This window comes from Rhincodon typus, chromosome 41, assembly GCF_021869965.1.
Source record: "Rhincodon typus isolate 14 chromosome 41, sRhiTyp1.1, whole genome shotgun sequence".
Classification (NCBI taxonomy): Eukaryota; Metazoa; Chordata; class Chondrichthyes; order Orectolobiformes; family Rhincodontidae; genus Rhincodon; species Rhincodon typus.
In genome coordinates this window covers 980,431-994,158 of record NC_063372.1, presented here as the reverse complement: position 1 = coordinate 994,158, position 13,728 = coordinate 980,431, and the positions used below count along the sequence as shown (strand labels likewise).

The 13,728-nt window shown below is 42.6% G+C and overlaps 1 protein-coding gene across 1 annotated transcript in view; it reads right to left on the bottom strand.

The window, feature by feature from the left end:
* Window positions 1-415: 415 nt before the first annotated feature.
* Window positions 416-13,728, bottom strand: part of LOC109923049 (SWI/SNF complex subunit SMARCC2-like) — a 14,112-nt gene continuing 799 nt past the window's right edge. The window contains exons 2-7 of the mRNA XM_048618887.1: window positions 7,930-8,049; window positions 3,754-3,839; window positions 3,299-3,380; window positions 3,095-3,187; window positions 978-1,047; window positions 416-602 (exon numbers count right to left, since the gene is read on the bottom strand). Of these exons, the coding sequence (XP_048474844.1) occupies window positions 589-602; window positions 978-1,047; window positions 3,095-3,187; window positions 3,299-3,380; window positions 3,754-3,839; window positions 7,930-8,049 (465 nt within the window). The 3' untranslated portion in view covers window positions 416-588. The remainder of the gene's footprint in view (window positions 603-977; window positions 1,048-3,094; window positions 3,188-3,298; window positions 3,381-3,753; window positions 3,840-7,929; window positions 8,050-13,728) is intronic.

Below are 13,728 nucleotides of genomic sequence, written 5' to 3'. Positions count from 1 at the left end.
TATATTTAATAATTAATTCTATTTTCTAAGTTATTTCAGCTAGGAATACACAGTATTGCACTTGTATAGTACATTATTTGAATCTGTACATTGATTTTACCAAGCCAAAAAAAATGGCTGCAGGAATGTATTCTGTCCTTAGCATGGATTCCTATGGAAATCACTTTTCACGAAGTCACAACTGCAATGCAAAGTGAGGATTTGCTGTATTAAATGCTATTTTGTGGTGCCACCAACCTCCTGTTGATTTTGGACTTTTAACCCACATATGTGTAACTCAGTCCAAGATTGTCCAGCTTTCAGAATACAGACCGAATGTCAATGTTTGGTCTGATCACAGCATTGCAATGACTAGTTCAACTTGGATCCTTTTCCAAACTAATATTGGAATGACTGGAGTAGTGAAGTGAACTGGTCAGCCATATTGTTTTTATTATGAATGGTGACAGAAGGAGAGAGCTGATAATCAAGCTCCATTACTCCACCAGTCGCACCATAAGTCTAACTGAGTTGTTACGTCTTCTGGAAACATATCTAGTTACCAGACTCCACATATTGCCTCCAGGACTGGAACATAACTCAAACATTTTATGAATGTCTGTCTGAAAAAGCAGAAGAACAACAAGCTGTAGCATAAACAGAGGAACAATCAGAGCCTGAGTCATATAACTTTCACAAACCTAAGGCTCAGCAACCTTACTCATTATGCTTCTTGCCAGTGGAAAACATTTTCCCTGGATAATTTTACATATTTGAGTAGTGAAAGATTCGTGATTCTGGAAATAATCTCAAGAACACTGGAAATTCCAAAATCAGCTGGCCCAGGACAAAACAAAATTCCAAACTAACACCTACTACAAACAACAAATCTGCTCAAGTTGAAAACTAAAAGTTAAAAAGTGACCAAAGTGAACTCACTTGACTAAGCAACTAAGGCTGTATATTGGATCGAGAAAATGGAAAACCATAAAGCTCACCTTCTTCAGTGCTGCCGGGAATAGGGTAAACAACATGTGAAGCATTTGACTTGTCCTCGGTAACAGTACCCTGTTGGAAAGCATTTAAACAATTAAGGCACAGAAAGACAGGCACTCACAGTTAACTCATGGCTTAATAAAAAGAATACTTGAGAAAAGAAAGGGCTAAATGTCTCTCCAGTGAAATAAGGCCAGGCATATCTAAACAAGAACACAGAAAACTGCTAATACAACAAGTAGCACCAGGGAATGGCAGATGAAAAGTTTACAGGATTCTGGGCTGTGTATGTTATCATCCAGGAGACAAGCTGACCTAAAGTATGGCTCATGATCACGAGAATGAAAGAACAATTGGATGGGCTCATTCTGGAGAACTAATAGCAGTACACAACTGAGTCTTTTTAATGCAGCGTTGGGATCTGATACTATTACTGTTACTAGCAATATGGAACATTTCTATCCACTAGATTACTCACAGGTAGCAAAAATAAAAAACTTCACCAATATCTCTGTTCCATTAGCATTGGTAGATCAAGATCTTGGAATGCCATACTGGTGGTTGAAAGTAGACCCACCATCATTACAACCTGCACTCTGGTGCGTCTACGGGCTGGCAGTGAATGGTCATGGAAAGCTTATCTAGACTGAGTTAATCAAGCATCTGTCACCATACTGGGAATACACTGCAGACCACAGAATAACAGTGAATAACAGAATAATCAATTTGAGGTAGGTTGGCTCGCCGAGCTGGTTTGTTGTTCCGCAGACATTTCGTTACCGTGCTTGGTAACATCCTCAGTGCAGCCTCTGATGAAGCGTCGGTGTGTTTTCCCGCCTGGTTTTTAAACTCTGGTGTCTGTTGCCAAGAGGAGGAGGAATACCTCTTCCAAGTGTTCAAGGATAATGGATATCCAAAGAACTGGGTCAGGAGATGCCTACGGGAACAGCATCAGAAAGATTCTACATGCCCCGAAACACTCATCACACTACCCTACATCAGGAACACGTCAGAACTCACCACAAGACTTCTACGACCGCTGGGCATCAGAGTGGCACACAAGCCCACATCAACCCTACGACAAGTGCTCACCCGAACTAAAGACCCACTCCCTGCCATGGACAGGACCAATGTCATCTACAAGATCCCCTGCAGAGACTGCGAGAAACACTACATCGGACAAACAGGAAGGAAACTAACAACAAGAGTACATGAACACCAACTGGCTACAAAAAGGCACAACCAATACTCACTCATCTCAATCCACATGGACAAGGAGAACCACGACTTCCAACTGGGACAACACCAAGATCCTGGAATAGGCTAGGCAGAGACAAGCACGAGAATTCCTGGATGCATGGCACTCCATGAAGCATGCTATTAATAAACACATTGAACTCGACCTGGTATACATTCCACTACGGAGGAAACCTGGAAATGAGGCAGTCCATCACAACGGACCCCAGAGTTTAAAAACCAGGCGGGAAAACTTCATCAGAGGCTGCACTGAGGAGGTCACCAAGCACGGTAACGAAACATCTGCGGAACAACAAACCAGCTCGGTGAGCCAACCAACCTCAACTCCCACAACCCGAGCTACAGATCTACTCCAAAACCTTAGAGAATAATCAATGGTGAGATCTGCAGGCAACCTTGCTCTGCAGGCGACCTAGAGATTTTCAGTAGCAGTAGAATAGTAATAATGGGGGACAAAAATTATACTAAAATAGGCTGAGATAAGGTAAATTTATATGATCAAACGGGCAAGAGGACTTAGAAGCTTCTGTGCCAATTATTTGACCAGGATATAGCATTCCCAACAAGGAAGGATGTAGCATGAGATAGGACTGCAGTACATAGCTGAAGGAAAAGTAAGCTAAAAGTCTCAAAACCTAATGGGATCACATTGTAAATGGGTGAAGAGGAATTCAAAGTGATCCCAGGAAATACATACTTTCTAATACTAAGATTGCACATGCTTATTTAAGATGAATGAAAGGTGTCATATTCTGAAATAGCTGGGAAAACAAGAGTTTTTCTTCAAATATCAAACTGGAGACTTGTGCTGCAATATTTCAACCAGGCTAATTCCAACTCAACCGTCACCAAACAAACATACCTGGTGCCTCTTAATGATGTCTTTCAGTTTACTCAATAACTTGGGTTCAATATCTGAATTTATATAGATATTGGGTCGAGACAAACAGTTGTTCTGCAAAATAACACAAGAATGCTTCAAAATGCTTTTAAAGAAAAAAAGTCAGACACATACAATTCACTTCAGGCAGAAGATAAATTTTACTTTGTGTAATATTCAACTTACCTGAACCAGTGTCTTTTCGATAGTCATAAACATTTCCACATTGCGGTCCATGCGGGAAGGGTTCTGGAAATCAAAGCGTCGCCTAAGAAATAAATTAGAAAGTTTAATTAAGTTAAACTATCAGATGGATGCTATGAGTATGTTTGGAGAATAAATCAGTCAGGCATCACCGGATTACTCCATATAGTACATCTCCCCATCAATAATCCCTGGGACAGTTCAGAAAAACTTGCAGGGAATGACAGCTGCTTGTATTAATCCAATGAGATAGTTGGGATAATGTTCTGTAGACAACCCACATGCAATGTAGGGACATTTCAACAATGCTATGACCCCACTTTTCTATATGTATGATAATACCGTTACAGTAGCACAGCTTGCCAGTAAGGTCTGAAGAAAAAATCTTGCTGTAAAATGTATTTGAAGAGTGACACAATCAAAGAAAACCAACTCACCATCCTTGGTCACTCTTAAATTTGTAAGCAGCAGCTAGAATATGACACAAAGCTCCGCCAGCTTTAAAGTCTAAGAAACACTTCATCTGGAAAAGAGAGGCAGCATCTTAGTACTAGCACCAAATGACAGTCAAATCCAGCTGAAGGTCTTGGTACTTCTGTCTCCAAAAGCTCCCTTAAATATAATTAATCTTGTACAAGTTTCCACAAATATCTTTGTAATGTTTGCAGGAAGCCTATACTGATATAGAAAGGAAGTGTTCTTGCGCAAATGCTGGAGTAATGTGGTTCAAGTGGAAACTTTCAGGAGGTCTTGGGGTTGTGCTGGTGGGATACAGTTCTGTCTACATTTAAACAGTTGTTTTAATTCTGCCCTTGCACAATTTGGCTAATGTTTTGTTTTTCCTCCTTCAAGGAGTGAGATTGCTGACTGGGACAGATAGCTTTAAGAATCAGCAATTTGTATTTGAACTGCAGGAATGTACCTCTTAACCTGAACAGAATGCTTGCACTAAGTACAGTCGACATCTCCTGTGAATCCGCAGGAAGGCCAGAACATTTGCATCTGGAAATATATCATTTAGCTCTCAGAAAAAAAAAATCATTAAAAAGTATTAAAACAGAAATTTCAGTTGGATTGGAGTGAGCAGACAAGCTGTTTCTTGGAAGTGAATACATAATTTACTTTTCTTCTCCCAGGGATTCCTTTCATTCTTTTCAGCTGTCTCCCTCCAGTGGAAACTCAATTATCTGGCCACATTATAGGAGGGATGTGATTGCACTAGACAGGATTCATCAGGATGTTGCCAGGGCTGGAGGATCAGTGATATGTGGGAAGGTTGGATACGATACTGTGGGGTTGTTTTCCTTGAAGCAGTGATTGTTGAGTGGGGACCTAAGAAAGGCAATATAAGATTATAAGGGGCACAGATTATCCGATTGGTAGAGGGGTCAATAACCAGGGGGCATGAATTTAAAGTTTAGAGATGGAAGGCTTAGATTTAAGGAGAAATGTTTTCACCCCCAGGGTTGTGGGGGTTTGGAACTCGCTGCCTGAAAGGGTGGTTGAGTCAGAAACTCTCAAAACATTTAAGCAGTATTTAATCACTTACATCATCATAGCCTCTGGGGCTATGGGCCAAAAGCTGAAAAAATGGGTTTCGTGTAGTCAGATCTTTGTTGACCAGTGCAAACACGATGGGCCGAATAATATCCTTCTGTGTTGGAAACGTCAATGATTCTATCTGGTTGGTAATGGATATCAGAAGATAGTGGAGAGTCTCTGAATCGCCTATCAACAGATGCCTCCAGGGCAGCTGGGTCTTGAACTGTCCCAGAGGTAGAGATACTACCATTGTTCCACAAGATCCTGTTCAACAGGTGTTTTAAATGAATTAGAATCATAGACAGAATCCCTACAGTGTGGAAACAGGCCCTTCAGCCCAACAAGTCCACACCGACCCTTGGAGCAGCCCACCCAGACCCATCCCCTATAACCCATCTAAGCTACACATCCCTGAACACTACGGACAATTTGGCATGGTCAATCTACCTAACCTGCACATCTTTGGACTGTGGGAGGAAAACGGAGTACCTGGAGGAAACCCACACAGACACGGGGGGAATGTGCAAACTCCACACAGACAGTCGCCTGAGGGTGGAATTGAACCCAGGTCCCTGGTGCTGTGAGGCAGCAGTGCTAACCACTGAGCCACCTTGTTAATATGTTCAACTAAATCCATTGCCGTCCTCGAACAGATTCTGCAAACAGTAACTTCCAATTCTCTTTATATCTCCTGATGAGGATTGCAGCAACGGAGGTTGAAAATGTGCCAGTTCTTCAGATGGAGCTGTCTACTCTTTTTACCCTCACCAATCCTGCATTATCCCAGCCAGCCAAATCCCATTCTCCTTAACTACACATTCGCTTTAATATCCCACTCTCCTTACATTCTTGAATATCTCAACCAGTCTGATCCCACTCTCCTTCTCATACAGTACACTCTTTAACATCCCAGCCTGTCTAATCCTGCTCTATCATTTACTCCTCATACTGTCTATGGTCCCACCTAGTGTAATCCCACTCTCCCCTCATTCCCTGCATCTTTTAATATTGCCCTGACAGTACTCCCAGACTCCCCCCCCGACCTCTTCTCACACCCTTTCATACCCCATCCAGTCTAATCTTACTCTCCTCCTCACTCCCTGCACCCTTTCATATCCCACCCAGTCTAATCCTACTCTCCTCTTTCCTCTCTGCAGCCTTCATTGTCCCACCCTCCTACTCACTTGCCACATGCTGCAGTATCTCACAAATCTACTTTCATGCTCACACCAGAAATAGCGGTGGAAGCAGAATCTATGTTAAATTATTAAACTGGAGTGGAGAAATATTTCAAAAAAAAATTTGATGAAGACAGTGGAGAGTAGTGATGTTCATTTAGTGGTTCTTTCCTTCATCAAACTTGCTCTAGTAAAATAATGGACAAATTGTATTACATTGAGATTGAAAATAACAGAATCTCTGCTCTAGGTATGAGACTATCTTTGATCAATTCAACTCGAATGGAGACGCCTTCAAGCCCTGGACAGATCATCACAGAATCATGGTTCTAAATTTGGTCCTGATGCTCTGTACACTTCTAGGGATTCTGGCCATTACAGAAACACTTAGTGTAAATGAGCTGAGCTTGATTTTGAAACATCCAAGTATAATGCTTTCTTTCCTTCTCTGCTTGATCTTAAGCCAGTCATAATTTTGTACACATCAATCAAATCTCCCTTCAATCTCTCTTGCTTTAAAGAGAATAGCTCCAGCCTTTCCAACCCAAGCTTGTAACTATAAAAGCCCCAATTCCTGGAACCAGTCTGGTAAATCTTCTCTGCATCCTAAAGTGTAACTGAAACTAGATGCAATACTTGAAGTGTGACCTATCTAAAGATTTACAGAAGTTCAACATCATTTCTGCTTTTGTACTCAATGCCTCCTCCATTTATGCATCCCAATATCCTACATGCTTGGCTAATTTCCATGCCATTCCACCTGCAAAGATTGCTGCATAAGTATTTCCAGGTCTCTCTGTCCCTGCATACTCTTTCAAATTGTGCAATTAAACAAATTGCCACTCCCAACCTCTTCTGTCAAAATGCATCACCTCAAACGTTTTTATACTAAACTCCATCTGCCACTTGGCTGTCCATTCTGCTCACCTATCAATGTCTTGTTACTGGGAATTCATTTCATTCTCGCTGTTCGCCACTCTTCCAGATTTTGTATTATCGGCAAACCTTGAAATTTTACTTAGTATTTCAAAATTCAATTCATTTATACCTAGCAAAAAAAAAGCAGTGACCCTAGCACCGATGGCTGCAGGATGCCACATCTACCATTCTGTAGTGACCACGATTTGTTTTTCTGCCCTCAAGCTAATCTTTCATTCAAGTTGACAATGACACTTCTATGTCATAAGCCTCAATTTTGCTAACCAGCTGTTTATGTGGTACCTTGTTAAATACTAACTTAAAATCCATATAGACAACATAAACTGCATTCTCTTCATTAGCCTTCTCTGTTACAACATCAAAACATTCAATTAGATTAGTTGAACACAATCTGTCTTTTCCGAGTATGTGCTGGCTCTCCTTAATTCATTCAATCCTCTCAAAGTGCTTGTGGACTTTTTCCGATTATGGATTTCCCCCCATTGATAGGAAATAACCACATGGCCTTGTGTTCTCTCAAGTATAGATGATTAAGAGGGTAATCTAATTGAAGTATTAGCATGATTACAAAATTTCATAAAGTAGATAAAGTGAAACTCTCTTCTCTGGTGGAGTGCTTTCACAACAAGGTTAAAGTTAAGGCCAGGCCATTTGGGGTGAATTCAGCAAGCATTTCTTCTGACAAAGGCAGAAGAGAAATCTGAAACTCTCTCTCAAAAAACTGTTTGAGCCTGGTTCTCCACTGAAGCTTTCAAAACAGAGACTGATAGATTTTTGATGGATAAGCAGATTAAAAGTTAAAGAATCATGGTGGGCGGTGGAATTATGATATAGATCATTATCTAATTGAATGGCAAAACAGACCGAAAAGACTGAATGACCTCCTCCTGTGCCTAATTAAACCAGTGCTAATGGTCACACACACATTTGACAGAGATGGGTTGTGGTACTTACTGGCAATTTGGTAAGAGGTGCATTGCTTACGTGTTTTCCAAACACCTCCTCCTGGAACTGTAACAGCTGGACAACCAGACTGGAAAGAGACTTGTTCGTTGGTGGCTCTGCTTGGATGTACTGTGAGAAAATAGAGTTCACCATCAGACATTTCAGAAACAGTCCACTTGGTGTAATGGCAAAATATTGATTTGATAAATATTCACATTTTAGGGCTGCTTTTCTGAATCTCCTGCCCAATGCACAGCCTTGTCACTGGGAAAATATGTAAGGAAATTTTGCAATGGAATGGACACCAGAGTGCAGTATCAGCATTGGTCTCATAAATTATTCAAATGTTGGAGATGGATGACAGAAAATCTATTTGGGCAGAATGATGAAACAATAAAAGAGGTATTATGCTGCAACTAATCAAATAGGAAGGAGATAGAAGAGCAAACTTAAAGTAAATTACTAAAAGATGCAAGATCTACATCGCAATGGGGACTTTGATTATCTTGAGAGAGAGTCTGGACGAGTAACAGTGCAAATTATAAATGAGGGAGGAATTCCTGAAATACACTCAGGAGACTTTTCTTGCTCAACGTGTTTCCAGCCCAATGAGGAAGGACACATTGCTGGATCTGGATCTGGAGAAGTCGAGTATGTTTCAGTGGGAGAGTGGTTAAGAATCAGTGATCACAATATCACTTTTGGAATAGTTACAAAAAAGAACAAGGAAAAGTGAAGCAAAAAATTCTTCACTAAAGGCTGTTAACTTTGCTAAGTTGAAAAGGGATCTGGACCAGGTGGAATGGAACCAAATATTGGTCAGTAAAATAGCTTTCAACAATGGGAGGCTTTCAAAGAGGACAGGGTTCAAGTGTAGACACATTCCCATGTGGCAAAAGGAAGGACATCTAACACTAAACTGCTTGGGTAGCTAAAGGTTTGGAAGTTAAATTAGACAGAGAAACGAGGCTCAGGAAAATTATGAGTAACATTTATGCCATACAAATGCTAAGGAATGACCATCTCCAATAAGAGAGAATCTAACCATCACCCCATGAATAGAAAGGGTTGAGGGGGCTTTGGGCCAAATGCTGGCAAATGGAACTAGATTAATTTAGGATATCTGGTCGGCATGGACGAGTTGGAATCAAGGATCTGTTTCCATGCTGTACAACTCCATGACTCTAGTGCTTTGTTCAGAATATGGAGGTTTGCAGAATTTGTTAATTATATACTTATTTGCTTCATTGTATGAAGGTGGTGGCCTTAACACAAGATTTAGTTGTTCTCCTATAAATAGACACAGCAAAGTTTGAGTTGCTGGGTTTAAAGTTGCATGTTTGTACTGCATAACTCTAAAGAAATGCTTATAACATGGTGTAATGATTGGCTCCAGTTTTATCTGTCACCAATTGGCTCTCTGGAGTAGAGCAAAACAGAATAACATTTATGATTAGATTCACATAAATCAACAATACAAATTGTTTTATGTAATTGTACAAAATCATGAATATATTAAACCAGATATTTAATATATTAAATCCTGTATTCTGCTTCCACAGGTGCAAGCATCTTTCACGTCTGTTTTAAAGAAAACTCAATTTTTACTCGACCTAACTGGTTTGTATGTTAGAATAACTGAACGAGGAGGCCATTTGACCGTTATGCATATGTTTGGTGTTTGAGTATACTCCTGTTGCCCTTACATTCCCTCGAGGGATTCACTCGGTCCCAGCTGTCTATACCTGCCATATGCCACAATTACTCTAGTCATCCATATTTCCTGCACTTACCAGCCTTGTCCTTTACACAAGTAGGAGCATACCGCCTCTGGACTCTCGTTATCTAATTTTTGAAGGCTTCTCACTTTCCAACCATCCCTTTGCCCGTGAATAGCCTCTCCCAAGCAACTTTTGAATGTTCCTGCCTAATACAAAGTTGACCTTATTCTACTTTAGAACTTTGACTTTTAGATCAGGTCTGTCCTTCTTCATAACTATTTTAAAACAAATAGAATTATGATTTCTGGCCCCAAGGCGCTCCACCACTGACACCTTAGTCACTACATTGCAAAACATCCGTCCTCGAAGATCCTGACCAATGTTTCACAGAAAGAAATGCACATACAAAAACAGTTGATGACTTGTCTCTATCCATTTAATTTTAGAGATTTTCTTTCTCTCCTGGATCACTTTCAGGCCAGCAAGTACATGCTCGCCAGGTTTTGTTTTCAAAACTTAAAATGTTCTTGAATTCAAGGAGTTTTATTAAGTATTTAACTCCAACATAAACTAAACAAGAACCTTGCTTTGAGAAGTACATAACTAGTTCAACTTACAATAAAGCTTTACAACTGCTCTGTCTCTTCTTTAGATATAACAGCTTTCTGTGATAATCTTAGATGATTAACTGGGAAAGAAGTAACACTCTAACAGCACTACTGATTTCAAGTTATTCACAATCTATCCTGGTTTCTATCTGAACCAACGTACATAAAAATTCAACGGAGAGTGCAGGAAGCTATGCCAGGAGCAGCACCAGGCACACTGAAGATGAGGTATCAACCTGGTGAAGCCACCAAACAGGACTACTTGCAAGCCAAACAGCAAAAGCAGCAAGTGACAGACAGAGCTAAGCGATCCCACAACCAACGGATAAGATCTAAGCTCTGCAGTCCTGCCACGTCCAGGCGTGAATGGTGGTGCAAAACTAAACAACTCACTGGAGGAGGCTCCACAAATATTCCCATTCTCAATGATAGGGCAGCCCAGCACATCAGTGCAAAAGATAAGGCTGAAGCATTCGCAGCAATCTTCAGCCAGAAGTTCCAAATAGATGACCCATCTCTGCCTCCTCCAGTGGTCCCCAACGCTACAGATACCAGTCTTCAGCCAATTCAATTCACTCCCATGTGATATCAAGGAACGGTTGGAGACACTGGATACAGCAAAGGCTACGGGCCCTTGCAACATTCTGGCAATAGTACTGAAGACTTGTGCTCCAGAACTTGCTGCTCCCCTAGCCAAGCTGTTCCAGTACAGTTACAAAACTGGTATCTACCCAACAATGTGGCAAATTGCCCAAGTATGTCCTGTACATAAAAACAAGATAATTCCCAACTGGGCAATTACCGCCTGATCAGTCTACTTGCAATCATCAGTAAAATGATAGAAGGCATCATCAACAGTGCTATCAAGCAGCACCTGCTCAGCGACATCCAGTTTGGGTTCCACCAGGGCCACTCAGCTCCTGACCTCATTACAGCCTTGGTTCAAACATGGACAAAAGAGCTGAATTCCAGAGGTGAGGGGAGAGTGACAGCCCTTGACTCAAAGGCTGCATTCAACCAAGTGTGGCATCAAGGAGCCTTAGCAAAATTTGAATCAATGGGTATCGGGTCAAACACTACGGTGGTTTAGCTCATGCCTGACACATAGGAAGATTATCGTGCTTGCTGGAGGTCAATCATCTCAGCTCCAGGATATCTCTGCAGGAGTTCCTCAGGGTAGTGTCCTTGGCCCAATCATCTTCAGCTGTTTCATCAGTGACCTTCCCTCCATCATAAGGTCAGAAGTGGGGATGTTCGCTGATGATTGCACAATGTTCAGCACCATTCGCGACTCCTCAGACACCGAAGCAGTCCATGTTCCAATGCAACAAGATCTGGACAATATCCAGGCTTAGGCTGACAAGTGGCAAGTAACATTTGCGCCACACAAATGCCAGGCTATGACCATCATAAATAAGAGACAATCTAACCACCACCCCTTGGCATTCAACGGTGTTACCATCAGTGAATCCCCCACTATCAACATCCTGGTTATCATTGACCAGAAACTCAACTGGACTCACCACATAAACACAGCAGCTACAAGAGCATGTCAGAAGTTAGGAATACTGCAGCAAGTAACCCACCTCCTGACTCCCCAAAGCCTGTTCACCATCTTCAAGGCATGAGTCAGGAATGTGATGGAATACTCCCCACTTGCCTGGATGAGTGCAGCCCCAACAACACTCAAGAACCTTGAGACCAATTGGACAATCCATTTGATTGGCATACATCCACAAGCATCCACTCCCTCTGCCACAGACGCTCAGTAGCAGCAGCGTGTACTATGTACAAGATGCACTGCAGAAATTCACCAAAGATCCTCAAACAGCACCTTCCAAACCCACCACCACTTCCAGCTAGAAGGACAAGGGCAGCAAATATATGGGAATGCCACCACCTTCAAGTTCCCCTCCAAGCCACTCCATTCTGACTGCCGCTGGGTCAAAATCCTGGAATTCCCTCCCTAATGGCCAGCGACGCCCATGTCCCAGAAACAAGGGGTAGGGGGCTAGGACATGGGAGAGTTTAGGCCCTAAAATTATTGAATTCAATATTGAGTCCAGAGGACTGCAGGGTCCCCAAGCAGAAAATGAGGTGTTTATAGAATTTATAGAATCCCTACAGTGTGGAAACAGGCCCTTCAGCCCAACAAGTCCACACCGACCCTTGGAGCATCCCATCCAGACCCATCCCCTTATAACCCACCTAAGCTACACATCCCTGAACAGTATGGGCAATTTAGCCGAGCCAATCCACCTAACCTGCACATCTTTGGACTGTGGGAGAAAACCGGAGGACCCGGAGGAAACCCACGCAGACACAGGGCGAATATGCAAACTCTACACAAGACAACTGCTGAGGATGGAATTGAACCCGGGTCCCCAGTGCTGTGAGGCAGCAGTGCTAACCACAGCTCCTGGAAGAAGCTGGAAGAACAACACGGTTGTTCTTCCAGCTTGCACTGAGTTTCGCTGGAACACTGCAGCAAGCCAAAGACAGATGTCGGCCATGGAACAGTGTGGTGTATTAAAGTGGCTTGAGGGTGAGGGCGGAGTTTCAGGAGATGGGTCGGACCTGGTTGAGGGCCCTGTCGACAACGGTGCTGGGGAATCCTCGGTTGAGGAAGAAGGTGGACATTTTGGAGGATCTTGTCAAAGTTGGCGTCATCTGAACATATGAGACGGAGACAAAGGAACTGAGAGAATGGAAGCAGCACCGATGATCGTCCCCCAGACCCGCACAACTCGCTTCTACCTCCTCCCAAAAATCCACAAACAGGACTGTCCGGGCAGACCCATTATTTCAGACTGCTCCTGCCCCACAGAACTCATCTCTTCCTACCTTGACTCAGTCTTCTCTCCCTGGTCCAGTCCCTGCCCGCATACATTCATGATTCCTCTGACGCTTTACACCGGTTTCAAAACTTCCAGTTTGCAGGTTCCAGCTGCCTCCTCTTGACCATGGACGTGCAATTCCTTTACACGTCCATCCCCCACTAGGATGGTCTCAGGGCTCTCCATTTTTTCCTGGAGCAAAGGCCTGAACCATCCCCACCCACCACCACCCTCCTCCGCTTGGCTGAGCTTGTCCTCACCCTCAACAAATTCTCTTTTAACTCCTCTCATTTTCTTCAGGTCAGAGGGGTGGCCATGGGTACCCACACGGGCCACAGTTATGCCTGTCTCTTCATGGGGTATGTGGAACATTCCCTGTTCCAGTCCTATTCCGACCCCCATCCACAATTCTCTCTCCGATACATCAATGATATCATCTATGCTGCTACCCTCTCTCATCTGGAATTGGAAAACTTCATCAATTTCGCCTCCAATTTCCACCCTGCCCTCACTTTCACCTGGTGTATCTCTGACTCCTCCTTTCCCTTCCTTGACATCTGTTTCCATTTCTGGGGATCGACTGGCTACTAATATCCACTATAAACCCACTGACTTCCACAGCTACCTGGACTATACATCCTC